Genomic DNA, 27939 nt, shown 5'->3' with positions numbered 1-27939 from the left:
GGGACCGTGAACAATGCTCCCAGCCTCCCACACCTCTCCTTCCCACAACAGGACTACGGCCCTCCCTGGCCACTGCACAGGAGACTGCAGGGAAAAAGACACTGTCCCCACACGAGCAACAGAGCCACAGAGCCACCAACAGCACTTGATAGCCACAGGGATCTTTATTTACAGAGGGACCAAGGGTTCCCCATTCATGGGTTATAAAAATAAACTTATATACACACTGTGGCCCTGTACAGTCCCTCCTTGAAGTACAGCACTGCTAGAATTGGGGCAACCAAAGGGACAAGGACAGAAATTACAAAAGCAACTAGGAGATGTGCAGGGCCATGGGAAGTCAGAGCAGGCGTGGGGAAGGCTCACTCTCCCAGCTCCCTGCTTGGATGCGGGGCTGGAACCCACTGCAGGCCACTCGGAGCTCCTCAGAGTGCAGCGATGGCTTTGGCAGCTACCTGCCGACCCAGGGGCAGGCTGAGGTCTGTGATGGCCAGAATCACCTTGGGGCTGGACATACCAGACACCTTCACCAGTTCTGATACCTGCCACAGACAGATGAACACACGTAGCACCTGGGCGTGACACCCAAAGAGGAAGATCCCTCCTTTCTCTGTGGCTCCCCATGGCAGCCACCCCGGGACACTCACGGTAGTGAAAGGCATGAACTGCAGAATGCTGCCTCTGCTGTCCTGCTCCAGGCAGTCCACACATTCCTCCATGAACCACTGCACAAACTGGGTGTGGGGGCCAGCGGTGCGTGAACCCAGGATGGAAGAAATGAGCAGGAACAGGTTGGCTGTGCAGAGGGGAACAAGACACACAGTTCCAGAACAGCTCATACAGGAGAGGGGAGGCAGGAAACGGTGAGCGACAAACGACAGGCATGGGCAGGCATGGGCAGAAGATGGCGGTAGAGAGGACTGAATACCCTAGGCAGACGCTTAGTGGTGAGGGGTAAGAAGGTGTGTGGAGGTGGAGCAGGATGTCCCCTCTGGGAGGACTCACCCAGGACTCGGTTCAGAGGGTCCCTCATGTTGACTGTGTGGAGCTGGGAAGCTGAGAGGGAGCTGTTCATGGAGCGGTCAGCTGTGGAGTGGGAGGGAGGGTACTGCGTCAGCTCTGACTCCAGTGAGCCTTACCTGTCCCCTCCATCAGGGGGTCTGCTGCACGAGGGAAGAGAGGAGCCGGAGTCTGTGGAGCCAGGCCTGCTGAGCACCATCAGAGACCAATCCTGGCACTCTGTGTGACTGAGGCTGCCCCGGCCCACTCAGAGTCCATCTTACAAACACAGTCTACTTGCTAAGGGTCTACCTAAGGTCATAGGTCATAGGTCATAGATGGGCAACCCAATATCTTTCCTTTGCAAAAGCATGTGGCTTGTATCCTGGTCCCTACAAAGCTTCAGAGAAAGTTCTAGGTTCAAGAGAAATCTCTGGAAACAAGAAAAATTGAATGTCACACAAGTTTTTGGCAGAAGGAAATCTGTCAGCAAGGAGAGGATGACATGGGCTGCCCTCTGAATAGAAAGGCAGCTCCAGGCCGCAGCCTGGCGGGCATGTCTCTGGGTTAGGAAGGAAGGGAGAGTGGATGAGTCAGTGGTACCAGCTGTGCCACGCTAGTGAACGCATGGGTGCCTCGCCACCCTTCCACAGGTGACAAGCAAGAAGTGCCCGTGGGGTTTGGAGGGACCTTGGAGGAGAGTTTCAGGTTCCCACTAGCAGGCAACAGAGCACCCCCACTGTCCCTCCCAGGGACAGAGAGGTGTCCCTAGGGAGGAGTGAGTCCTAGGCAGGCCCGTGACACCCCAAGTGCTCACTGGGACTTGACAGGATGTTGGCGTCATCCTCATTGGAGCTCAGGAGTCGCATAAGCTTTGAAGGCTGCATGTCCTCCACAGGGAAGAGGCTGATATAGTCCTGGGGGACAGGGAGTCACTGTCACATACCCGACTTTCAAAGCCTCCAGGAACTGAAGAGGACTGGAGGGCAGACCTGACTGGAGAAGTGAGTGTCCCACAGTCCTTGGCCAGCATCACCAGTAGTGACCCTTCCCCATACTCCAGTGATCAGAAAAGGACCCTCCCTCATCAAGGACTCTCGGCATTCAAGCCACTGACCACTCAAGACCCTGACCAATCAGACAGGGCACTCCTCCAGAACCTGACCAATAAGACAGCTCCAAACACAGCCGACCTTAGCCCCAACCTCTACCTGGGAAGGTACCTCTGCTGTAAGCGATAGAGATCAGAAAATGTTTGCTGAGTAAACACATGACCAAGTCAGTAGCAGGCCTACCTCAATGTCTTCTCTGTGTCTCTTCTTCTGGCGGGAGGATGCCTGTCCTTTGTGGGAAGAGTAAGAACTCAGGGCACACCACACAGCTAGTCTAGCAAAAGGATCCAGGGAAAAGGCATAATTAAGACGGTCCCAGAAGCAGCTCCACGTTCACGGTGAAGAAGCCCCTTCTAACCCCTCACTCCCACCTACAGCCCAGCCTCCTGGGGCCCCACCAAAGCTAAAGTGGCTGAATCTGGATGCTAGATTGTTGGGGCTCAAGGGGAGGGACACCAGGAAGGCTCGGGAGAGAGTCCTACTTGGCTAGTGCAGTGCCAGGAGGGTCCATAAGGCTGTGCCACTTGGAGGAGTCAGTAAGCAGCCCAGGCAAGATGTGGCCCAGCAGAACCAGGGTCATTTGCTGCATGTCCAGACAGAAGATGGAGTAGAGCAGCTGCACTGCCCTTAGCGTGTGCTCCTTGCGAGTCTCCTTCAGCAGCTCCTGAGAGGCAGGCAAGTGGCTACTAAGGTGCTGCCTGCCTGGACCCTAGGCTCTGATGCTCTAGCCACCTCTACAGCCAAAGGTGCCTCTGACCCCAACTCCCAAGGTGCTTCTCTGAGGTGAGACCCTACACCTCTGTCTCCCCAGGAGACCACCTAGCTTCCAGCAACCTCTCAAAGAAGTCTGGCCTATCCCAGCTGATGAGATCTGCTGGCCCCATCTACACGGCTGCCCACATGCACCCTGGCCCGACCTATCCCAGCTGATGAGATCTGCTGGCCCCATCTACATGGCTGTCCACATGCAACCCAGCCTGAATACCTTAATCAGGTTGTTGCAGAACCAGTAGACGCCGCCCATGTGCAGCAGGGTGTCGAGGATGTGGATGGAGCGGCTGTCTACCCAGCCCTTCTCCAGTACCTTGGCAAAGATGTCCGTCAGTACCTCCTTGATGGGGCGCTTGGGAGGAAGCAGGTTCCAGTAGGGCATCGTGTCCACACCCGTGGATGGAAACTTGATCTGTGTGGCTGTCTGCTGCAGCACGTCCGCACACATGTGCTCCAAGATTGAGTTCATAATCACCACCCTAGGGGAGTAGGGAGGGTACATGCAGGCATTACCCCGGAATTGGGTTACGGAAACACGGCTGAGGAATTAGGCCCACTGTGTGCTGGGGGAGGACGCAACAGTACAGCTTACTACCGATGAGAAGCTTATTTGCCGGGCATGAAGCCTAGGAGAGGCACAGGTCAGGGATTTTCTTCTCTTACAGGTTCTATCAATCTATTCAGATTTTCTGTTTCTCTCTCTCCCCCGGCAACTTTTCCCATCCCCCAGGCCTGAGCTCTGCCAAATCAGGGTCATAAATAAAACACAATCGCTTCTACTTAAGCTGAGAACTTGGGGGAGGGGGGTCCCACCCAGCCCTGGCCACCTCCCAAAGTAAACTGTAACTTCCAGGAGAGGCCTTTAGGCCGTCCCACCAGACTCTTCCCGGTCCTGGGTAGCTGGGCAAAGTATGTACAGCCTGGAATCCTCTTGGGAGCATCTGGGGCTGTGAACACAGCTGGGGTCTGAGTACTGACTGCTGGGATGTCAGGAGTGCAGGGAAGGCGGCCTTGACATGCAGAGCCCCTCCACCTGCACAAGGGAGCTAGGATTCCCACTCTGTGTGTGTGTGTGTGTGTGTGTGTGTGTGTGTGTGTGTGCGCGCGCTCGAATTCGAACATGCACACTTGGTTTGGATGATGCCCCACAGGCAGGGAAGGGCAGATATGGCCTTACAGAGCCTCCCTCAGCTTTGCTCCAGCTGTCTCCACGTCCCTCAGAGAGCACCCTCAGCAGCAACCCTGTAAGCCAGCCTCAGCCCCACATTCACGTCAGCACTCTCCAAGTCCCCTGGAGGGTGGGATGGTAGCCCGGAGGGGAACAAATACGCAATGTTACTCAGCCTTCAAAGGAAGGAAATCCTGTCACATGCCAAAGTATGAATGAATTTTGAGGAAATTATGCTGAGTAAAGTCAGTCAGTCATGAAAAAGCAGATATTACGTAATTCTAGTTCTATGAAATATCTAGAGAAGCTGCTCAGAGGGACAGACAGTAGCATGGTGGTTGCCAGAAACCGAGAAGGGGAGGTGGACTGTTGCTTATTGGCTAAAAGGCTCAGATACACAAGATGAAAAACGTCTGGAGGTCTGTTTCACAGTTCCAACACTTTTCATATCCTGAGTGATACACATAAACACAGTTGAAATGGTAAATTTCCTGTCATGTGCTTCTTGCCATATTTAAAAGCCAATGACCAAACAATTTATCAGTTGGGTGAATGAACGGACACCACCAAGCCCCGTGCAGTGGAAGGCCTGAAGAGCCAGGACCTGAAATGGTCACCAGGGCAGCTGGGGGTGGGGGAAGGAAGCTATAAAAACTGCAGATGCCTCAGAGTTCCTCGACAGTGACACAGCCACATAATCCCTTTGCTCTTCTGCCTCAGCTAGTTTTCTGGAACTTGGAGCCTTGGAGGACAGAGGTCAAGCTATCTGGGGTCTATATTTCCCACACATGGGAAGTACAGGATTAAAACCCTCTCGATCCAGAGACACACACCAAATATCGGCTGAGCCAGTCTAATGAATGTCTGCATAAGAATGTGAGGGAGTGGCAGGGAAAGGGGAAGAAGTGAGCGAGAGTCCAGCTGCCCTGAATATGCACTGCCTCAGCAGCTAAGGGAGGTGGGCTGGTTAGAACCTGGATGGAGGAGGAAGTGGTTGGTGAGCAGATCCCTGGGAAGAGGAGGGAGAGAGCAAGGGGGTGGGATGTTTGTTCCTGGTGGTGCTGACTCCTCACCACACACCTGCAGGCCAGGAAGGGCGGCCCGGTTACTGACCTCTCATTGTAGAACTGCAGGGTGTTCTCACTGTACAGCGGCCCTGCCAACTGGCGGATCATCTGCAGTGACTTCTCACGCTCGTCCAGCCCCAGCATCCGGACGTGGGCCACAAGCCAAGCCACAGCACACACCGCCAGGCTGCATACCTTTCCCTTGATATTATCGGTGATTTTCTGTGGGGAGGAGGAAGGAATGATTTAGGCACTCTCCTTCTCCCTGGCCATGACTCCCACGGCCTCTGGGGGCAGCTGGGGGTCACAGCTGGTATCCCAAGGTACATTTCACACCTTTGCAACACAAGTTTGATTTTCCCAAAGATACCTGGGAGGGATGAAGTAGCTAAGAAGAGGACACTATGGAAGAGTAATACCAGAACATGGTCTCAAGCTAGAGGACTTGTTTGTATGCAAAGTAACAAGCTCTCTCTCAGTGACCAGCCCCGTGTCTCAGGCAGAGAGGCTCAAGTAATGGTGGAGCTACCTGGATGGACTCGAAGGCCAGAACCCCATTCTCCCAAGCGTTGAGAATTTCCAAAATGGCTGCTGAAATACTCAGGCAGGCTTCGTGCCACTTCATCTGTCTACAGAGAAGATCAGGGATAGGAGAACCATCATGACAAGGGAGCATGAGATGGGATTAGGGGAGAGGGTCTTGGAATGCCCCCACACACACACTACTACCCGAGGTCAGGACCTAGGCCACTGACACTAGCTTCATCTCTGAAGAGTTGTTGAGTAAGGCCACCAAGGACTCGACTTTGGTGGAGTCAGGCCGGAAGCAGGGGTGGTCAGGGTTCAAAATCTTGCCCTCCTCAGGCATGCAGGTCTGCATCCAGGTCTCAAAGAAGGGGACTTCTTCTCCTGAGCTTGATTCGGAGAGAATCACCTGGGTAAGACAGAGGGGTACCAGCTGAGAGAAGAGGGCATGGCACTTGGCAGAGCTAGCCAGGGACTGGGCTCTATCGACACTCCCTTTCCATGGACAAATCTGTCGAGGGCAATCAGATAGGGAGCTGTGCTGCCACCTAGTGGTCAGCATGAATGTGCCACTAGCGGACCTGGGATGCTGGGTACCTGTTGACATGAGAAGCCAACAGAATGGGCTGGCTTGGGAGATCAGTGGAGCAAGGGTGAATAAGGGAGTTACTGGTGTTTCCTTCCTATTTGCCCCATTCACTTGGGGCCTCTTCCTGTTACCAGCTCTCATCGCTTACCTCTGAGCCGTAGGTCTGGGCCACGTGGCATAGCATGAGGAAGGAAATGTCAAAGAGCAAGGCACGAACCGAGGCTGTTTTCGCTGTGGGGAAGGCAAGAATGCCAAGCTCAGCCAAGGACAGGGGCCCCAAGCCCTGGATAGACCAGGGGGTGCCAAGGACTGAAGGCCTTATGCACAGTAGGCAAGTGTGGAGGCTACACCCCAGCTTAGGATTTCCTGAAGGAAGGTCAGGGACCAAGGGGTTCCTTCAAAGCTCTGAGGCTCAGAATCCTTTTCTTGGGTCTTAATAAGAACATCATCCCTTCCTTAGAATCCACAATTTCCAGAGCCCAAACCAGTCAAAACTGATCCAACTGGGAGAAGGGCAAAGGGGTGGTTTTGGCAGAGTCCCTTCCCAGCATTGCCCTCATGCCCAGAATGAGCACAGGCAGTCCCTCCCTTTCTTCCCTCCTCAGGGCAGATGCGATCTGCAGATGCACACAGACTTACTGCTCTCTCCGCTGCCGTGGGTAGTGAACTCATTCAGACTGCAGGAGGGACAGAGACAGGTGGGATCAACCAGAGCAGGAGCTGAATGACGGCCACACGAGTGGGCAGGGGTGGAGGTGGGAAGGAGCTACACAATCAGAGGGGTGGTCCCTACAGCCTTAACTCTAAGTTACATATAAAACAGGTGTTATAATTAGAGAAAAAAATCACTATTATTAAAAGAACACAGTGTCTCACATCTATAACCCCAACACTGAATAGGCTAACACAATGAAGCATTAGAGGCCAGTGTGGACTACACAGTGAGGCCCAAAGATTTGTAAGGAACCATGTTCTACAAGCTAACCCCCCAAAAGCTACAGAATTTAAGAACCCGTTATTAGCTGGGCGGTGGTTATGCATGCCTTTAATCCCAGGACTCAGGAGGCAGAGTGAGGCAGATCTGTGAGTTTGATACTAGCCTGGTCTACAAAGTGAGTTCCATGACAGCCAGGGTTGTTACACAGTGAAAAATAAAAACAAAAACAAAAACAAAAAAAGAAGCCCATAAGTTTGAAAGACTCTTCATGAGAGCCTATGTGAAAAGTTAATAACTGGGCCAAGGAATTCTCCCATGCCTACTATTCAATGCCTCATTATTTTATCTTTTATTTTAATGTGTATTAAGCATGTCTGTGTTAGTTATACATCTCGTATATATACAAGATCCTGCAGAGGCCAGAAGAAGGCATTGGATCCCCTGAGACTGGATTTACAGACAGTTTGGGCTGCCATGTGGGTCCTCTGGAAGAGCAGCCAGGGATCCCTGAGACTGGAGTTACAGACAGTGCGGGCTGCCATGTGGGTCCTCTGGAAGAGCAGCCAGGCCCTGAAGCACTGAGCTCCATCCCTCACCCCATCCCCGACCCCATGCCTCAGTATCTTAGCAATAAAATAAAGATTCCATCTTCAGTGGGAGAGAAAAGAGCTCTGAGACAAGTGATCCTTCTGTCATGGTTTCTAGTTAGGGAGCTCTACCCTGGTCTGTACACCTCTCAAGGGGAGACCCATATCCAGGCACCTCCTCCCTTCAAACACGACCTCCAGTTGCACAGGAGGGCATAGGTCTACTTACTTGATGAATTTCCGGGCAAAGGATTTAAGCTTCCCAGTGGCAGCAGCGGCAGCCAGCAGCAAGTCCAGGCTCTTCCCAGAAAGCATGTGTCCCAGGACCCCAAGCAGCCCCTCTGGGGACTTGGAGTGATCTGCATCCATTGTCTGTGCACAGGACAAGGAGACCAGTGAAGATACCCCAGATACAGCCTAACTACATTTTCTCTCTGCCTCTGTCCATTGACTGGCCCACTACACCTGCAAACATGGTCTGCCACTTCCTGCTCCGACAGGAAGATCACTGCTAAAATCTCTTCCTACTCTGTGAGCTTTGTGCACAACTACACAGTGTGGTGTGGTGGGGTAGAGGGAGGTGGGGTAGGGGACAGGGAGGCTCTGGCTGGGAGTTTCTCTTCTATGCCTTCATTGAGTAGTGTCTGGAGAGGCACCAGGCACATCACCTAGGGCACAGCAAGAGAGCAACCAATGTCAGCTTTCAGCAGTGCCTGCTGCCTTCGCCTCCCCAGTTGTTCCACTCCCAAAACAGCGCTCACAGAGAGCAGAGAGGTCTGTGGACCCTGTTCATTTATCTGAAAATAGAGGGAAGCTGAAGGAGAAAGGCAGTCCACAGTGGCACAGGCAGGGTGCACACATGCACACACCTTGAGAATGTTTGTGACAGTGGGCTCTGCCCGCAGGATCAGTCCAGGATTAGGCTGGATATTGGCATTTTCTGATGATTTTAGCTGTGGGTCCCGATCTGCAGTACTATGGTCATAACCCAGAGAAGAAAACAGAAATAAAGATTATTTCCTTTTTGGAGACGGGTCTCACACTGTAGCTCAGGCTGGCCTTAAACTCAAAGTAGTTCTCCTGTTTCAGCCTCTCAAAGTTGTAATTACAGTTGTAAGCTACCTGGCTCATACTTGGCTAAAAAAAAACAAAAAACAAAAAACAAAACAAAACAAAAACAAACAAAACCACCTTGATACAGTCTCTAATCCACTGTATGTGGTGGCCTGCACCTTAATCTTAAATCACTCAAGTAGCAGAAGCAGGCAGACCTCTGCATTTGAGGCTAGCCAGAGCTACATCGTGAGACTCTGGTTTTTAAGGAAAAATAAAAAATTCTCTAATGTGACTCCAGAAACGAAGGCAGAGAGGAGACAGAAGCATAAGCCAACTGGGAGCTGGCAGTAGCTCAGTCGGACAGCATCTGCCTCACGTCACAGCATGCTGGGTTTAACCCTCAGCATGGCACAAAAACAAAGAATCTTGAGAGTTAGGATGAAGTTTATGGTGAACCTGTACTCAATATTACCATCATTTCTTTCTTTCTTTTTTTTTTTTTAAGATTTATTTATTTATTTTATGTGAAGAAGGCATTGAATCCAGTTACAGATGGTTGTGAGCCACCATGTGGTTGCTGAGAATTGAACTCATGACCTCTGGAAGAGCAGCCAGTGCTCTTAACCACTGAGTCATCTCTCCAGCCCTATTACCATCATTTCAATTTGTCAGTGTTGTTACACCCATTTTGAAAGTTCTGTTAGGATTAACAATTAAGACTTTGTGTATGGCCCTTGCTCACAAAGGAGGTCGAGTCAAAGAGCAGAAACTCAGGAGGGAAAACTCCCTTGTCTGATGAAGTCCTGTTCCCTAGACCCAGAAGGCATCAGTCACTTGCAACTCAGACTTCAAAGAGGAAGGGAAAGGCATCAGGAACCAGTCTGGCAAGAGGGAGGCAGCCCGAGGGGCTCGCCACATACCGCTTGCCCACAAGGCTGGCAAAGTTGACCTCAGACAGAAGCCCCTGCTTGTTGCACTCCTGGAGGAGGAAGTTCGTGCAGTCGCAACTGTGAAGGAAAAGCCGGAGGATGGAAGTGAACAGAGAGCTGGGTCACGGGCACCTGTCTGGTCTCCTCCCTCCTTCAGGGTGAAGAAAACTCAAGTACCCACAGGTAGACGGGCTCTGGGGACTTGGCAGTTATGAGCTACTGCCTCCCACCTCTGCCAAGAGGGAGAGTCCAACAGGCAGAGAGAGCCTCCTGAGGCTCATCTCACACAGTAAATGGGAAGGACCCAGAACACTTTCTAGTAACATGGGGTAGCATGGGGCTCGTACTTGCAGCGCTGGTCAGCTTTGTCCAACAAGGGTGTGAGCTTCAGCAGGAACTCAAAAGCGCAGTTGACATCCTCAGTGAAGTCCTAAAAACAATCAGACCCCCACCTGGGTCCTACATTCCCAGGCCCCACAGCCCCAAGTGCAGGGTGTGAGACGTCGGAGGCACCATAGTCTCCATGTAACAGTTACCCTAGCCAAATCACCACAGGCCTTCTCTCTGTTGGGGGTGGGGGCAGCCTAAGCCACCATCTTTCCTCTAGTACACATGCAAGGACACACACAGGTGTTCACAGGTCCACACAGCCTCCTCTAGGCACAAGAACACGCTACCACTCAGCTGCAGCCTAAAAGACCCACCCTTAGTACACGCCTTTAGTTGCAGCACTCGGGAGGCAGAGGCAGGCAGACCTCTGAGTTCGAGGCCAGCCTGGTCTACAGAGGGAGTTCCAGGACAGCCAGGGCTATACAGAGAGAAAGACCCACGCTTGATGGTACTTGTTTGCCCTCCCCTGCCTCCATGGCCTCAGGCCAGGCTCTAACTCACCTTGTCCCCATGAAAATACTTCTTCAACTTCACCAAAACCTGTGGAATCTAGGACATGAGGGAAGAGAGGAAGATCAATGGCCTTCTTCTCTTTCACTTGTCACAGAAGACCACACATTCCCTCCTGTGGCACTGAGGTAGGAGGGCCCTTCTGGCTCAGACAGTACTCTGAATAACTTGTAAGCCCACACACAGGTACCCATCCAAGCACCTGATGCCTCTTGGCCTACAGACATGGACCCCCCACTTCAACAAGGAAATCCTAACTGCAAAACTGGAAGCAAAGTTCAGAGGTAATCTGGGGCCACCTTCCGTGGATCTCTTAGGTGACCGGAACTAACCTGGCTAAGGATGGGCTGAACAAGCAGTAGAACACCTAAGTGGCTAAAGCAGCCAAGACTCTTAGAGACAATGGCCAACTGAGTCTGTGCTAGAGCCTCAAGAGACTGGACTAAATGCCAGGAGGGGGATATGCAGGGCCAGGGCCACTGCCCGCTGCTGCTTCTCCTGAGAGCTGTCCCTCGACTGCTTCTTCCTTGCTCCCATGTCACTAGGTACCTTGAGATAGGTGAAAGCTGTCCACTTCAGCTCCTGCGTACCCTCAGGGGATTCAATGAGTCCCACAAAGCAAGCTTTCCAGATTTCCAGGACAAAGAGAGGTGTGGGGATATGCTGTGGGAAATCCAAGGGTGTGGTGTAAGAGGCCCCTCCCCTTCTACAGGTGCCAAGGACCAGGCTGGTTTGTGACTACACAGCTCAGAACCAAGAACTGGAGGTCAGCTGGCAAAACCGTGTACGACTGGCATCTGTGGTCCACCAGGGAATCAAGAGGAGAGCTAGTCCTCTCAAGTACCAGCCTCCTCCCTCTTACCCCAAGTGGTCACCCACCCTGCTTGGCCACACCCACCCTGCTTGGCCACACCCATCCTGTTTGGCCACACCCACCTGCATGCGCTTCACCATCATCAGCTGTTCTACCAGGGGCTGCATCTCCCCTGTCAGGTTCATGGTTCCCTCAAGCAAGATGAGTGCGTGGATGGTGGGGAAGCCAGTCTTGTGCAGCTGCTCTGAGTGCACAGACAGCATGGTAGGGATGCTGAGGAGAGATGCAAGGGGAGTGTCGGGGCTGAAGGGTCAGTGGGAAAACAGACTGCACAGCCCATCCATCTTCCCATCTCCTGCAGAAACCTAACCTCCTGATGAGTGTGCCGCAACGCTCAGCCTGGCTCCGGAGCTGGGGGTTGCTGAGATTGGCCAGGATCTCCCCAAGTTTTAAAAGAGAATGCTCAATGGCAGTCCAGGAGGCTGGTGGAGAAAGAGCAAGGCAGAGACTGCTGGGAAGGAGAGGCAGGGCATGGTCCACCTCCTTGACTGTGGTGCTCCCTAGGCCATGACAGCACAGAGCACGGAATCTCTGAGAATGAGGAGACAGATCCCGAGGGTAGCATGCTTCTATAAGGGGAGTAGGCACCATGGGACAAAGACCCCTAGCAACCACACCGAGGGCCTGCCTTCCAGTGACTGCACACAACTGACTGGAGACACACAAGCAGTGGGAGCAAGGCACAGGAGTGAGTACAGCACCCAGTGGCTGAGCAGGGACAGTGACTTCTACTCTAGACAACCTAGCTCCAAATACCTTGCCAAGACCGGTCTTCAGTTTCTGCTCTTTTAATAGCTCACCCAACTGGTCGAGCCCACTGGTCGCTCTCTTAAATGGCTGCACTCATGGTCTACGGCACACACTTAGTATTAACCACTAGTCACTTATCCTAGTTAAAAGCCCAAAGGGTCAAATGATGAATGACGGCACCAGCTAGCCAATTAACCTCCTTGTAGCACAGGGAGAAGAGAAAGACAACGGAGACCTGAAATCCATCAAAATAAAGTAGTCATCTACTTTTCTACCAATAAACATTTATCAAGTGCCCAGGAAGGCAAGGCACTGCCAACACTAACAAGAAACCAGATGAAGAACAACTGTCAATGCAGCCCATTTTGACACAATGATTGGTGTCTTTCTGGACTTTTCCCAGAGAGACTAATCCCCTAACAACCTCTCCCACTGAGCCCTGAAGATGTAGGTGTCACCCATTTTAGCATTCCTATCAGTGGAACAAGAGACCCTTAGGTGGCCCTAGCCACTGGGGCTCAAGAGGCCCGAGGCCTCTGTTGCAGGAAGACTTCCCTCCTATAAATCTGAAAGGTTCTAATAGTTAAGAGATAACAGCATACAGTCATGGCAGACAGGCATGGAGTTTAACTGAAAGCTCCAGGTCACACCGGAGTCATCTGCTTCTAGGCGAGTAACATGAAGACACACAAGAGCAGACCATGTGCCTGTCTTGTCTTTGAACTTCTCCAGATGCATGGCATTCCAATCTTACTCCCCACCAGTGTGTAAGCTTGCTGAGGGCAGGGACCCTGCCACATGCTCCTTTGGTAGTCCCCCTCCCCCCCATCCAGCACCTGACACAGTGCTGGGCACATGAGAAGGCTCAGTAAATACCTGTTGGTTGATTGGCTCGGGTGCCACCCTGCCCAAGTCCCTGGGATGTATGCAATGCTTATGGGGAGAGAAAAAAGGAAGTGGGATGATTTCGGATCCTTCTAGAAAGAAGTGGGATGGCATCCTGCCTCTCCCCTCTCAATCAAAGGACCAGCTACAGAAGCAGCAGCAGGCAGGGCGCAGGGGAGTCAGGGGACATACAGGCCTCCTCTAGCTTGGCGATGTGCAGCAGGGCTCGGTTCTTGGTGCTGCTGAGGGTCTTCTCCAGGCACTGTAGGCACAAGGCAAGCTGCTTCTCCCCAGGGGCTGTGCCAACCTCCAGTCCTTCCTGGAGTCGCTCGGCAGAAGCTGCTGTACATCGCAGCAGCCAGTGGAGGGCGCTAAGGAGCGCTCGGCACAGCCCGATGCATTCCTCTGCTTTGCCGTGGCAACTACCCAAAAAGGATGAAAATTTGTATCTATTCCAAAAGCTGAAATCCAACCCACACCAATGTTCCCCCAGAGTCTCTGGCACAACACTACTAGGGGAGAGTTGGAAAGTTGGCAGACTCCGAGGTAAGACACCTAGTCTAGCTAGCTTCCACTAGACAAGGTCTCAGAGCAGCTCCTCCCAATGGAAGAGAGGCAAGGAAACAGAAGCTGGGGGTGGGCAGGCGGACAGAAGAAACATGGGAGCCCAAGCTGGTCTCAATATCCATCTCCTAGTCTATGGACTTGCCTCGGCACTGAAAGGATGACGCAATGCTCTAAGCTTCCTCACCCATCTCTTACCTGAGTCGGTCACAAAACATGTCCATGATATCCAGCAGAGCCTGGACACACAGGTCCCGGGAAAAGTCATCAAACTGCAGAAAGAGCAGAGAACAATGGAGGGCCCAGTACTACCGGGTCAGCCCCTCTCACAAGCTCGGCTACTCCTCCTCCAGACCTGGGCCACAGACACCCTGTATGGAAATGTGTTCCTAATTCCCAGGACCTCCTCCCTCAGGGGGAGAGGCATCAGATGTTGCCTATCCAACCTCAGGAGACACACGGCCAGAATTGCCAGGCTGGTGGCCTTGTCTGTCCCTTCCCACAGCTCCTGAGGGGCCATGGTCATACCTTACTGATCGCAGTGAGCACAGAGGAACAGGACACCATCTAGAAGGAGGATGGAGGACGTTTAGACAAGTCATATACTTGAGAGGGGCAAACACTGATGCTTAAACTGCCACAGTTCAGGGTCCCCAACCCTTTCAAGAGGCTTCCTCAGCTCCTTAAAGGACACACAGTAATGTGTGCTGTCCTTATTGCTGCTTCAGACTCAGTGTAAATGGCATCCGTATAAGCCAAATGAGAGGGTTTTCAAGGACCCAAAAGGTATCCTGTTTTGTTTTTATGCTGTTCCTTTCCAAAGCTAAACGAAGTTCAGTTAGCCACTAGTGGGAATCACCCAGAGTGACTGCCATGTTGCTTTATTTCTATAACTTTTCCCATGTGGGGGCAGGGAGTCCTGAAAATGAAGCTCAGACCCATACCTGCTAGGCAAGGATGGGAAGTGATTCCGCTGGACTAGAGAGACACCGCAGTGATCAGTGCCGGCCTAGCATGTGCCCTAAATTCAAACCGAAGCACGGAGGCAGTGTGTGTGCATGTGAACCATTTCTGAATCTCTACACTAACTGGCCCCATTGCTTCTTTTATCAAGAAGACTAATTGAGCTGGGTGGTGGTGGTACGCACCTTCAACCCCAGCACTCGGGAGGCAGAGGCAGGCAGATCTCTGTGAGTTTGAGGCCAGCCTGGTCTACAGAGCAAGCCCCAGGACAGCCAAGGTTACACAGAGAAACCCTGTCTGGAAAACAAACAACCAGATTCCTGAGGCTGAGGGCGGAGCCGGCAGTAAAGTGTACTAGAGCACTTGCCAAGACGAGCAAGACCAGGGCTCAAGCTCCAGCACCAGAAAAGTGACAAGAAACAGTGACCATGAAGGACACAGTGACAGCCACCAGAGTCACAGCTACTCAGGAGGCTGAGACTGAAGAACTACTGAGCCTTTAAATCTGACATCCGTCTGAGCATTACAGCAGAGCTCTGAGTCAAGAGAAACACTGGGTTATCTGATGTGGACAAGGATTGACAAATATCTCCAGGACAGGAGGCACCTGCTACCTCCAAGGATCAGGGAATCACTATCTAGTAATCACCGCAATCCAGATGTTTGTAGAATGAATACACTGATGCTTAAACTGCCACAGCACTCAGATCTCCTATAAAGGTCAGAGCTAGCCTGGGCTACATAGTAAGACCCTAGCTCAAAAATCCAAAACAAAGAATGAAAGGCAAACGCTGGCTCCCAGTGCTGGCTGTGCAGTTCAGTTGTGGAGTGCTTGCCTAACACGTACAAGGCCTCAATTTCATCTTAGTACTGCAAAATGAATCAATAACTTTTTTACTTATTTTTTTATTTGTATGTATACATGTGCTTTGCCTGCATATATGTCTGTGCTTGATGCATGCACTGCCCTGGAAGTCAAAGGGAGCATGGGATCCTCTAGGACTGGAATAGGTGGCCAGTTCTTGTTTTTCGAGATCTTGGTTTCTCTGTGTAGCCCTGGCTGTCCTGGAACTCACTCTGTAGACCAGGCTGGCCTCAAACTCAGAAATCTGCCTGCCTCTGCCTCTGCCTCTGCCTCCCGAGTGCTGGGATTAAAGGCCTACACCACTGTGCTTGGCCAGCAGCTAGTGTTCCTGACTACCGAGCCATCTCTTGGCCCACAATAAATTCGAATTCCTCGGGCATACGCAAGTGCTGGTGCCCACAGTGTTTCTCAGCACAAAAAGAACAAGTTCTTTACTGTAGAAAACCTGATTAGACCATGTAGTTCCAAAGCTTCCTCAAGACATTAAAAAGCGTTAAGAGGTTGGTGAGCTGCTCAGAGGTAGAGCATATGCTTAAGATGACACGGCTTCTATCCTGCACTGCAAACAGGGAATCTTTTTCACATGCACACACATAGTGCTTCTGTGATATATAATTGAAAAACCTAAATTAAAAACATACATACAGCCGGGCGGTGGTGGCCCACGCCTTTAATCCCAGTACTTGGGAGGCAGAGGCAGGTGGATTTCTGAGTTCGAGGCCAGCCTGGTCTACAGAGTGAGTTCCAGGACAGCCAGGGCTACACAGAGAAACCCTGTCTCGAAAAACCAAAAAAAAAAAAAAAAAAAAAAAAACCATACATACACATCCTCATTGTAAGACTTCTCAGAACCATAATGCATTTATAACAATGAGATGAGTCAGGGAGTAAAGACACTTGCTGCCAAATCTGACGACTTGAGATCAATTCCCAGAACCCATAAGCTGGAAGAACTGAGCCCCACTAACTCGTCCTCTGCCTTCCACACACCATAGCACACACGTCCCCCTTCCCAGGGGTGCACAAGCAATAGCCTTCAGATCGTCATTTCATCACGAGATCTCATTTAAGTAATATTTCCAAAATACGTATTTTAAAAATTCTATCTGGACAGTAAATTCCTTGCAGAGATAATTTGTACATTTATATCTGTTTCTCCAGCACCAGGCCTTGAACTTGTCCTTAGGAAAATTTCATTGCTTCAAGTAACTGAGTTCTATTAATGAGATGCAATAAAATTTTACTTTGCGACACATTTCTGTTAGTAAATATACTCAAGAACTCAAGACCATAGAGAACCAGTTTGATAGAAATAATTTGTTCTGAGCAGATTTAAACTCTTAATTCAGTAGGCTGAGGTGTATGTAGCTCAGTGGCTGAGTGCTAGGCTAGCATGCACAGGCCCTGGGTTTGCACTGCAAATAGTAACAGTAACGGCATGCTCGCAGTGCATGCTAACTGATGATGACGTTCATCACCTGGGCAGACTGGCGCAGACATTTTAAAGCAGACCTCGTGGATGAGCACGAGCAAAAGACAGACAGGGCTTAAATACAGACAATTAGCATTCAGAGCCATCAGCAGCAGGACACACTGTGAAGCCAAAGAGAGTGTCTGACAGTGAGCAGAAAGTTGGGAGAATGCCTGGGCAGAATGACCACGCCGTTCCAGGCCAGTGTTTGTTTATTTATAACCAATGTCCCCATAGCGAGAGCTTGGACAAGAACGGAACCCTGCTGGATGCCAACCTGTAGGGGGAGCTGGATGTCTCAACTTAAAAAATAAAATAAAAAACCTGGACCCCACATCAAGAAGAGAAACCCCCATGTTCTTATCAAGGCTATTAGTCGGAGTGAACTGATGGCCTTCACATGGTATATTCTGTGCATTTCTTTTAAGTGTAGCAGTGAAGTTCCACTCCAGACACACCTGAAAGCACATGGTGACCTGTTCCTCCCAGCAGGACTTAAGTCGGCTCCAGTCTTAACAACTCCACCAACTAGATGCTCTAAGCTGACACAAGACCTTGAGTCTGGAGGCTAGCATGGCCATCTGCACACGTGGCTAGCCCAGGCTGACCTGGCAGCTGTCTCTAATCCTCTTGCTCTTCTTCATAGCCAACACCCCCAACCACTCCTAAGTGCCCTCTCCAGACATAGCACCTGACCAAAGAGCCTCTTAACTCTGGAGGAAGAATAAATTACTAATTTTGCATAGCACTTGACAGGCCGTGAAGATATTCAGCCTTTCTGAGCTTGCCTTTCTTGTCAGTGTTTATGTATCTCAAGAGCCTATTTTAGAGAGAGCTTCCCACAGACACCCCACATTTCATTTAACCACCCTCTCTGTTCTAACAGAGTTCTCTACTCTCACGGTCTCTACCTCCATGCCTTCTGCTCGCTCTTCAACACTGCAATCACTTCTGTCCTGATCCCTGCATTCATCTTTGTTTTGTTTTGTTTTTTCGAAGCAGGGTTTCTCTGTGTAGCCCTGGCTGTCCTGGAACTCATTCTGTAGACCAGGCTGGCCTCAAACTCACAGAGATCCTCCTGCCTCTGCCTCCCCAGTGCCAGGATTAAAGGTGTGCGCCACCACTGCTGTTAGACCCATGGCTCACTTCTGATGGAGTCCAGCTTCCTGGCTGCCGGTGACGTCATCAAGCACATCCTTGATTTTCAACCTTTCCTTCCTTTCTGCCTTCTACCTGACATGCTCTTGACCGTTTCCTCTGCTCTCTTCAGATCATTTCTTACACGTGCTTTTGATGTGACTGGATGCTTAGGAATCTGGCCCAGACCTCTTCTCTTGCCCATATTCCCTGAGCTATGTTCTCCACGCCCACACCCCATCACCGTCTGGGTCTGACAACTTGTTATGATTTGCTCCCCACATAAAAAAACCCTGAAAGCTGGCCGGATGAACCAAAAGCTACGGGGACTCATAAACTGGTAGCACTGTCGGAAGAAGTGGGCCTAGCTGGAGAAAGAGAGGCATGCTATCTTGTCTCCTATCCCCTCCTCTGCTCTTTGTTGCTTCCTGCTACCAGGACATGAGCGACTTTTCTCCTGGGCATCTTGCTAGCACTCCATTCTCCCTCATTACTACCTAGAAATGACAACGCTGGCCAGCCGTAGCCTAAACAAACCCTTCTTCCCTTAGGAAGTTTAACTCCAGTATTTTGTCACAACAGAAACTGACCATACACTTCTAAACCAGGTGCTCACATTCAGACTCCTGAGTCCAGGCATAAATGCCAGCCCCTTCTGTCTCCTTTGACAGTCAATGCCAGCACCGTGAATGTAAAAGGCCAGAACCATCTGATACCCTCACTTACAGACCAACCCTAAGGACCACTCCACTCTGGCTCTACTCTCCCCTCATGATGCTATAGCATCCAAACCAGAAATACAGGCCTCACCTTTGACCTCTTTCCTCCACTCATCCAGTTAATCAACAAACCCTCCGGAGTGGACCTCCTAAGCCACGGTTCTCAGCCTCCCTACGCTGCGACTTTTAATACAGTTCATGTTGTGATGACCTCCCCCCCACCTATGAAATTATTTTCATTGCTACTTCCTAACTGTAATTTTGCTGCTACTGCAGGATGTCTGATATGTGAGTCTGAAGAAAGGGTCATTCAACCTTCCGAAGGGGTCACAACCCACAGGGTGAGAACCATTTTCTTAAGCTGTTCTTAAACCCATCCCTTCCTATGTTCGTGCCGCTTACTCTCCAACCTCAGTTACTCAACTGGCCTGAGGTGGGGACCAAAGGACTACATCTTACAAACCTGTCTCCTTCATACCACGTCTGTTTTCAAGATATAGGAACAGAACAGTGGCATCTGAAAACAACGGGCCTGCACACGTGAAATAGTTACTATTTAGTCAGACAGACAAACTGACAGTCTGAGGAGCAGTCTCCCTGCTGTCCATCTCATTAACATAACGTCTGAATTTAAAATTTGTCTGTAAACTGACATACCTGAGAATAGCCAACAACTCTTTGAAAGATTGTGTTTTTATTTGTATGCATGTGTTGTATGTGCCATGTGTGTGGTGTGGGTGCCCATGGAGGCCAGAAGACAACACTGGACCCCTCAAGCTAGAGTTACAGAAGCGGTGAGTCAGCACACGTGGGTGCTGACTCCTTGGGAAGAGCCGCAGGCACTCTTAGAACTCATGGACTACTCTCTATTCTCAAGCCATACATTTAAAAAAAAAAAAAAAAAAAAAAAAAAAAAAAAAAAAACACGAACATATTAGGGCTGCAGTGCGTGTGTGGCTCCATTGGTGCAGTGACTTAAAATGCATAGAGACCTCAGTTCAAACCTAGTTCATAAAGCTGAGCAGAGTGGCTCAGGCCGGAAACCTTAGCACCTAGGTAGTGGACCACATGGTAAGTGCAAGTTCTGGGCTACACTCAAACCTGTCTAAAAAAGGAAGGTAAGGAAAAAAATAACAGAAAGAAAAGGAACTAAAGGGAGTTTTACCCAAGTATTAAGTACAGTACATATTATATACAGCATATATTATATATAAACCAGACATGATAGTGTGTGTCTGTAATTCCAACACTCTGCAGGTAGAGACAGGAGGATGACGCATTTAAGACCAACCTAGGCAGGGTGAACATGGTGGCATGTACCTCTAATCCCAGCATTGGGAGGCAGAGGCAGGTGGACCTCTGAATTCAAGGCCAGCCTGGTCTTCAGAGTGAATCCCAGGACAGCCCGGGCACACAGGAACCCTGGTGCTGTGTGTAAGGTCCACTGTACCACCTCCTGGTGGAAATCCCATTTTGAAGTATCTATCCTAGAGATATTTCCCAGACAAGCAGGAAAATGTATAAAAGAAGGATCTTCAGTGATTACTGCAGTGAAAGCAAATGACGAGCAGCTTAAACTACAGTGGTCAGGGATACAATACAACAGTTTAAAAGAGCAGGGGGACTGCAGGGGGTCCCGTGCTGACAGTGGAGGACTGCAGTGGGTCCTGGTGCTGACAGTGGGGAACTGCAGCAGGTCCTGGTGCTGACAATAGGGAACTGCAGGGGGTCCCAGTGCTGACTGGGAGAAAAGGGGGGATGGAGGGGGAACTGCAGTGGGTCCTGGTGCTAACAGGGAGAAAAGGAGGGATGGGGGGAACTGCAGTGGGTCCTGGCTCTGACCGGGGGAGGGGGGGGAGGGGAGGGGGGGAAGACTGCAGTGGGTCCCAGTGCTGACAGGGAGAGTGGGGGGGGGGGAGAGACTGCAGTGGGTCCCAGTGCTGACAGGGAGAGCTGGGGGGGGGGTAGTGAGAACTGCAGTGAGTCCTGGTGCTGACAGGGAGGGGGCAACTGCAGTGGATCCTGCTACTGACAGAAAGAGAGGGGGCGACTGCAGTGGGTCCCAGTGCTGACAGGGAGAGCAGGGGTGGGGGGAACTGCAGTGAGTCCTGGTGCTGATGGGAGGGTGTGTGTGTAACTGCAGTGGGTCCTGGTGCTGACAGGGAGAGCAGACAGACTGCCAGGGGGAAGAGAACAGTGGATTCCCAGCTGAGGAAACCCAATAGCACAACCACAGGCAGCATCCCTAACACTAACACATATCATAGGGTTACACCTAACACCAACACATATCATAGGGTTACACTTCCTTGGAATACAAATATTGGTAGTGTTTGCTGACAAATGTCATTGGATAGCTGTGGGGAAGACGACTGGACAAAAAGTGCAAGAGGAATTTCCAGAAGAATGGAAATGCCTTGTGTGTCTGCTATTTTGGATGCTGGTGGCATGAATAAAGAGAATTGTTTTAAAAAAGTCACTGAAGGCCGGGAGGTGGTGTCGAATGTCTTTAATCCCAGCACTTGGGAGGCAGAGGCAGGTGGACTTCTGAGTTCAAGGCCAGCCTGGTCTACCGAGTGAGTTCCAGGACAGCCAGGGCTACACAGAGAAACCCTGTCTCAAAATACCAAAAAAAAAAAAAAAAAAAAGACTTTAAATAATACTAAGGTCTAACTGACCCCTACTCACATTTCCTCACTGCTGTGCAGTGAAGCACCCCAGAGAGTCAGTGGTGTATAATGGTACAGTGTAGTTAAATGTGACAACAGCTAGACTATCTATCTAACCCACACATACAGTTCCTAAATGACCAGTCTATGATGTTGCAATGCTCAGTGCCCATGCACAACGTTCTCCGACCCCAGCACATACCTGCAATCTAGCACTTGGAGAGCTGAAGCAAGAGGTTCAGAGTCTGAGGCCAACCTGAACTACATAAGGAGACTCAGTCTCAAAACAAACAACTATGGTTCAGTAAAAGATCAGCTCAAAGTACAAAAGGGTCACTGAGGGTGTATGTAGGTGGTAGAGCAGTCACCTGGTGCATAGAGGTCCCTGGACTTGATCCCCGCACAGGAAAGAAAAGTGCAAGAGAGCCGGGCGGTGGTGGCGCACGCCTTTAACCCCAGCACTTGGGAGGCAGAGGCAGGCGGATTTCTGAGTTCGAGGCCAGCCTGGTCTACAGAGTGAGTTCCAGGACAGCCAGGGCTACACAGAGAAACCCTGTCTCGAAAAAACAAAAAAACAACAACAAAAAAAGAAAAGTGCAAGACAGACCAATGGATTTGAATGTAACTGGTGATATGTTGTGTGCTACCTATTACAGTTTAGCACAGTAATAAAGAATAAACCCAGGGGTGGTGGCACACGCCTTTAATCCCAGCATTTGGAGGCAGAGGCAGATGAATTTGTCAGCTTGAGACCAGCCTGATCTACATAGTGAGTTTCAGGACATCCAGAACAACACAGAAATAGGTTTGAGACAGGGTTTCTCTATAGCATTGCAACATCATGAAACAAACAAACAAACAAACAAACAACCAGTACCCTGTCCATGCTAGGCAAGCACACTGCTAATGGACCTCCATCCGTATCTCTGGATACCTTAAGTATCTGTTTCAATCCCTATAATATCAAGTATTTGTCCGATACACAGAAACAGAAGTGCTGGGCACTGTTCAGCTCTGTTGCACCAATGCCAAATTATCTTCAGCTCTTTGGTGGTGCTGGGGATCAAGTCTAGGGCCTTGTCCATGCTAAGCAAACACTTTACCAATGAACTATATCTGCAGCCCTTACTTTCAGTAGTGAATATCTTGTGACTTCTCCCGCCCAGCCTGTGTATAATTTCCTCTCCACTTTTCATTTTTCATTCATCTGTGTGGCTAACTCCTACTCAACACAGAGACCTTGGTTTAAACATCACTTCCTCTGGAAAGCCTTCTGTGGTTGCTCAGACAGGACTAGGCATCACTTCCATGTCTTCTCATCATTTCTATACTCTGTCCTAGCCATACCATAAACCAATCTGATCAATTATTAGTGATAATCTGCATAGCCTTCAACGTCCCTAGTGTACTAGGATCAAATCCCCAGGACTCACCATTGTGTGCCATACATTAGCATTTGTTGATACCTGGGTAGGGATTATAACTGAAAGGCAGAACACTTACCTAGCATGTGCAGGTCCTAGGTTTGATTATCAGCACCTACCCACTCCCAAATCAATTGTGGGAGGCGGGAGCAGGAAAATCAGAATTCAAGTCCAGCCTGGGCTACATAAGACATTGTCTCAAAAATAGAAACAAGGAGCTGGCAAAGAGTCTCAGCAGGTAAAGGTGCTTGGCATGCAAGCCTGCTGACGTGAGTTCAAATCCCCAGAAAGGTGGGAAGAACAGAACCAACTCCACAAGATTGTCTTACCTCAACATGCATCCTGTGACATACATGCCCTCCCTGCCATAATTACATGTAATTTTAAAAAGATTTACTTGTAAATGTACATGGAGAAAGTAAATGAATGTAATATTCATTCATTACAACAAACGAAGTGTTAATTTTTTTTGTAAGAAAATAAGCCTAAACTGACAGCTGTCAGTTCTCCAGGTGTTTCACCCCCAAAAGCCAGGAGGCAAGAGTGTTTACCTGGGAACTAATGGCGTATTTCAGGTAAGACAGGATAAGAGGATTGGGCGAAGGTCCAATCATGGCCTGCTCCAGGAGCGCTTCTGCAAGAAAAATTAAAGTCAGGCTAAGTGGTTTCAGCTTTTCTGGGATTACCTCTCCCATCCTTCCGTCCCCATTTTACTTGAGACCTGCTAGGTTGAGAATGTCCCAGGTGGCTCCTTTGGGAAAGAATTTTTTCATGTTGATTGCCCATTGGTAGTCACTCCATCGCTCTTTCCAGGCTTGCAAAATGGCCTGCTTCAGATTCACCACCTTCATGATGTCACTCCAAGGAGGCGAGACGAGTGACAAGGTGGGAGTTTAAAAACGGGGCCAGAGGAGAACCGGAGTTCTGAGGGAAAAAGAACAAGGGAGAGGTAAATAGAATGGAAATTCGGAAAGACTTAAGCAAAACAGAAAAACTAGACAGAATAGGAGTCAAGGTAGTGGCTGTCCTGGAGCTCACTCTGTAGACCAGGCTGGCCTCAAACTCAGAAATCCGCCTATCTCTGCCTCCCAAGTGCTGTGATTAAAGGCGTGCACCACCACCGCCCGGCACCCTCTCAGTTTCTGAACCACCTTTTTTGAATTGGGACAGAAAGTGTCCCCAAAGCCCTAAAGAGAGCAGGAAAGCCGGGCAGTGGTGGCGCACGCCTTTAATCCCAGCACTTGGGAGGCAGAGGCAGGCGGATTTCTGAGTTCCAGGCCAGCCTGGTCTACAGAGTGAGTTCCAGGACAGCCAGGGCTACACAGAGAAACCCTGTCTCGAAAAACCAAAAAAAAAAAAAAAAAAAAAAAAAAAAAAAAGAGAGAGCAGGAAAGGGTTAAGCCCGCTCCGGTTACTAATTATGCCCTTCGCTCTAGCGGCGTTCCTCACTACTACCACCCCAAAACCAGATCTACCCTCTCCCCATTTCCTCTACCTTCCTCAGCCCTGAAGCCGTAATTCCTTCTTTTCTTTCATCCACCATCTCCCCAAATTTGAGCCTACCAGACAAACGAGTTTTACATCGTAGGCCGCGCCATCTTGACACCTATTAAGAAAATCATTTACTATTGGCCGGCGGCAACATACACCAACCAATAGAAACATAGCAACAGGCCAGTCCTGCCACAATACCTTCTGGGAATTGTAGTTCTTTGTCTAAGACTTGTCTAAACCGCCAAACAAGCAGAAGGATTAATCTAATTGGTTCTGGTGGTTTTTAATCTGAGATTATCCGAAGAGCTGAAGTACGCTGGTACCCGAAGACTCAGGTTCTAGGGAGAAACCAATTCTCTTGTGTCCCAGTGACGTCGCCATCTACCTCCAATGGTTCTGATACTGTGGTTATTCCCCAGGAATGAGGCACAAGAGTGGATTCTAATCTGGCTTCTGTTTTGGGTTCTAACCTGGCTTCTATTTGGGTTTTGGCTTTTGTTCTCAAAAGCCCCTGTAGCCACTAGAGTTCTCATGTTCACAGTTCTATTCCAAAAGGGACACTGAAGTGTGGGTAGTGGCACACATACCACCATTTCATCCCCAAACCTGACAATTCTCCCAGAATTCACTGATCCTGAATACTGTTTGGATATAAAGGGAAATAAGGAGAAAACTGAAGCTGGGCACTCTACCACTGAGCTACACTCCTCTCCCCAAGCTACCTTTCCAATGAGAATCACGATAAATATTGAGAAAGCAGTCCACCGAGGCTCTAAAATGACCTTGGAGACATGTGGGATACTAACAGGGTCCTGGGTACCTGGAACACGCTGTCAATAGGAAGAGTATGGTTGGAGTGGGGCCAAATCACATCCTTCTAAGACGGGTACAGCCTATGGTCTCCCTCCATCTCTCTCCACACACACACCCTTTTACTCTGCTCTTTTGTACCTTCCCAGGGGATACTACTGGAGAATAGTATTTATACAAAATAGCTGCCAAGAATGAGGAGCCAACTCTCCAAATCAGGAAAGAGAACTCAGGTTCTTGATTCATAACCTTCAGGCTCCCCCTCCAAACAGACCTGCACTCCATGCTGGCACATGTGCCTGTGGTGAGCCCCCTGCTCCTTTCCTGTTACACAGCCCAATGCCCTACCACCACCACCATAAATTGTTTCTGGATACCTCTCTTCCTTCCCTACCCCTCAGAGCCCAAACAGCCCCTCTTGGAAACAGGCTGTCAATTCTGTGAGTGCTCCTTATTGAATTAGTGAGTGTTGGTCTAGCCCATATGGAAGGGGGTGGAGATATTTAGGCCTGAGGATGGTTAGACTCTGAGCTCCTTCCCTCTGGCTCAAATCCTGGCAGATTTCTGAGAGGGAGGGTGCCCGCCTCCACACTTCATAATGCTGAGAGGCAGCTTTTGGTATTGAGCCATCTGCCTTCCCTGGTCCCCTACTCCCCACCAGCAGCCCATTCTTCGGGCTTGGCAGTGTTTCCTCAAGGACTCAACTGTATGGACAAGGACTCCCTCAGCCTCTGGGCAAAGACCATCACAGACTTCTCTACTTTGACCTTCCTGCGTCTCCTCTCTGCAAATATCAGAGCTAGTCTTTCTCTAACCCACCTCCTCCTCCTGTCTCCTGGGAACTGTTTTTAAGCTCTCTGATTTACCTACCACACAAGAAAGACTCGATGACAGTGCTCCCAAGGATGAAAGAAAAGATGTCACATTCCCTTTGGGGTGTATGAAACATGGCTCCAGCTCCTCTCAAGTTCCCCCGCCTGCTTCTGCTTACTCCACTGTCCCTAGCTGTCCCTTAGTGGCTGAGGGTTCCCACTTCCTAGTCCTGTGCCCCAGTATCCTTACCATTTATTAATTTATCTTATTATTTATGTGTGGTGTGTGCGCATGTATGATCATGTGTTCGTGCGTGAATGTGCACGTATGTACATATGCACACGTGGAAACCAGAGATTGACTTGTGTCATCCTTAATTGTTCTCAGGCCAATTTTTTGAGAAGAGTCTGCCTCTGAACTTGGAGCTCACTCTATTTATTTGGCTAGATAGCTGGCCAATGGATTCTGGAATACACTTGATTCCACCACTGCCATACACCCTCAGCCCCCAGCACTGGGATTATAGATGTGAGCTGCTGCATATGGGTACTAAGGACCCAAACTCAGGTTCTTGCAAGCAAGCACCTCTGACTGAGCCATCTACCTATCCCTTAAAAAAAAATTTTTTTTGAAACATTGTATAGCTCAGGCTAGCCTGAAGCTCCCAATGTAGCAGGTTAGCTTCAGACTCTTGCTTTAGCCTCCTGGGTACTAGAATTATAAGCTTGCACTACCACACTAAGCAACAAAGAGAAGTAGCTGGAGAAGAGGAGTAGCTGAAGAAGAGGAGTAGCTGAAGCAGAGGAGTAGCTGGAAAAGAGGAGTAGCTGGAAAAGAGGAGTAGCTGGAGAAGAGGAGCACAGAAAAGCCAGCAGTCTCAGTAACATGAAAACATCTGGAGCCATTGAATAAATAAAGCATCCTGGCCTTGGAGTAAGAGACAGAAAGAAATAGGATTTGGGGGGCTGGAGAGAGAGCATGTGGTTAAGAGGACTTGTTGCTCTTTTCAGTTCCTAGCACCAATATGATGGCTCATAACTCCACTTCCAAGGGTTAAGATCCCTCTTCTGACTTCAAAATGCAACAGACACACACGTACATATACATGCAGGCAAACCACACATTATTTTTTTTTAATCTTTAAAAAGGAACAGGGTTTTATACTCAAGATGGAGTGAATATTTCTGACAAAAAAAAAGGGGGGGGGTAATGAAAAGTACCACCCCAAAAATCCAGAAACAGTAAAAATCATTTATACTGGGTATACGAGGCCCAGATTACTTCTTTTTCCAGAGGGAAGCTGAGTCTTTCCCTCTCCTGTGTGGAGCGTTTTCCTCTGGAGGCTTACCTGACTCCTCTTCCACGAGCTCCAGGTGTGAGAAAAGAAAGTCTTTCTACACACTCACATACATAACTGCAAACTAGTTCCTAAATTGAAATCCCTGCTTTCAAATGCTGGAGAGACTAGATAGCTCAGTGGTTAAGAGTACTGACTGTTCTTCCAAAGGTCTTGGGTTCAATTCCTAGGACCCATAAGGCAGCTCACAACTGTCAGTAACTCCAGTTTGAGGAGATCCATCATCCTCTTCTGGCTTCTGAGAGCCCTGCATGCAGCTGATGTATAGAAACACATGCAGGCAGCCGGGCGGTGGTGGTGCATGCCTTTAATCCCAGCACTTGGGAGGCAGAGGCAGGCGGATTTCTGAGTTCGAGGCCAGCCTGGTCTACAGACCAGGACAGCCAGCCAGGGCTACACAGAGAAACCCTGTCTTGAAAAACCAAAAAAAAAAAAAAGAAAGAAAGAAAGAAAGAAAAAGAAAAGAAAGAAACACATGCAGGCAAAATACCCATACTAGTGAAG

The 27939-nt window shown here is 49.8% G+C and overlaps 1 protein-coding gene and 1 non-coding gene across 7 annotated transcripts; both read right to left on the bottom strand.

Annotated features, from left to right (window-relative positions):
• Positions 1–145: 145 nt before the first annotated feature.
• Med24 (mediator complex subunit 24) lies at positions 146–24581 on the bottom strand. 6 transcript variants are annotated; one of them, XM_034505637.2, is made up of 27 exons: positions 24457–24581; positions 23683–23885; positions 23513–23595; positions 14242–14280; positions 13912–13985; positions 13342–13571; positions 13141–13197; positions 11825–11936; positions 11577–11727; positions 11190–11303; positions 10632–10679; positions 10088–10170; positions 9732–9818; positions 8625–8730; positions 7985–8127; positions 6871–6908; positions 6380–6462; positions 5873–6051; positions 5647–5746; positions 5164–5339; positions 3097–3361; positions 2594–2775; positions 2295–2385; positions 1817–1916; positions 1006–1086; positions 648–796; positions 146–542 (listed from the first exon to the last, which is right to left on the bottom strand). In XM_034505637.2, exons 2-27 carry the CDS (start codon positions 23810–23812, stop codon positions 426–428), a joined length of 3018 nt encoding a protein of 1005 aa, XP_034361528.1. In that variant the 5' UTR covers positions 23813–23885; positions 24457–24581; the 3' UTR covers positions 146–425. The 6 variants fall into 6 exon arrangements, 5 of the variants coding, with proteins under 5 accessions (XP_034361528.1, XP_034361531.1, XP_034361532.1 ...); XM_034505639.2 differs by having other exon boundaries at positions 272–542; positions 24525–24581; XR_004607072.2 differs by lacking the exon at positions 13141–13197 and having other exon boundaries at positions 1006–1432.
• Positions 6593–6696, bottom strand: LOC117712221 (small nucleolar RNA SNORD124). Its single transcript, XR_004607279.1, has one exon. It is a non-coding gene; the product is annotated as a small nucleolar RNA SNORD124 (small nucleolar RNA).
• Positions 24582–27939: the final 3358 nt, after the last annotated feature.

The sequence above is a fragment of the Arvicanthis niloticus genome, chromosome 6 (assembly GCF_011762505.2).
Source record: "Arvicanthis niloticus isolate mArvNil1 chromosome 6, mArvNil1.pat.X, whole genome shotgun sequence".
Classification (NCBI taxonomy): Eukaryota; Metazoa; Chordata; class Mammalia; order Rodentia; family Muridae; genus Arvicanthis; species Arvicanthis niloticus.
Note: the sequence above shows the minus strand (reverse complement) of the source record. Positions and strands in the feature narration are given on the sequence as shown.

Coding starts and splice junctions, on each gene's coding strand:
- Med24 (XM_034505637.2), bottom strand. CDS start 23,812: ATGAAGGTGGTGAATCTGAAGCAGGCCATTTTGCAAGCCTGGAAAGAG. Junction 10,680..11,189: donor CAGCTTTCACCTATCTCAAG/GTACCTAGTGAC, acceptor CTCATGTCCTAG/ATTCCACAGGTTTTGGTGAA. Junction 10,171..10,631: donor AGTATTTTCATGGGGACAAG/GTGAGTTAGAGC, acceptor GATTGTTTTTAG/GACTTCACTGAGGATGTCAA.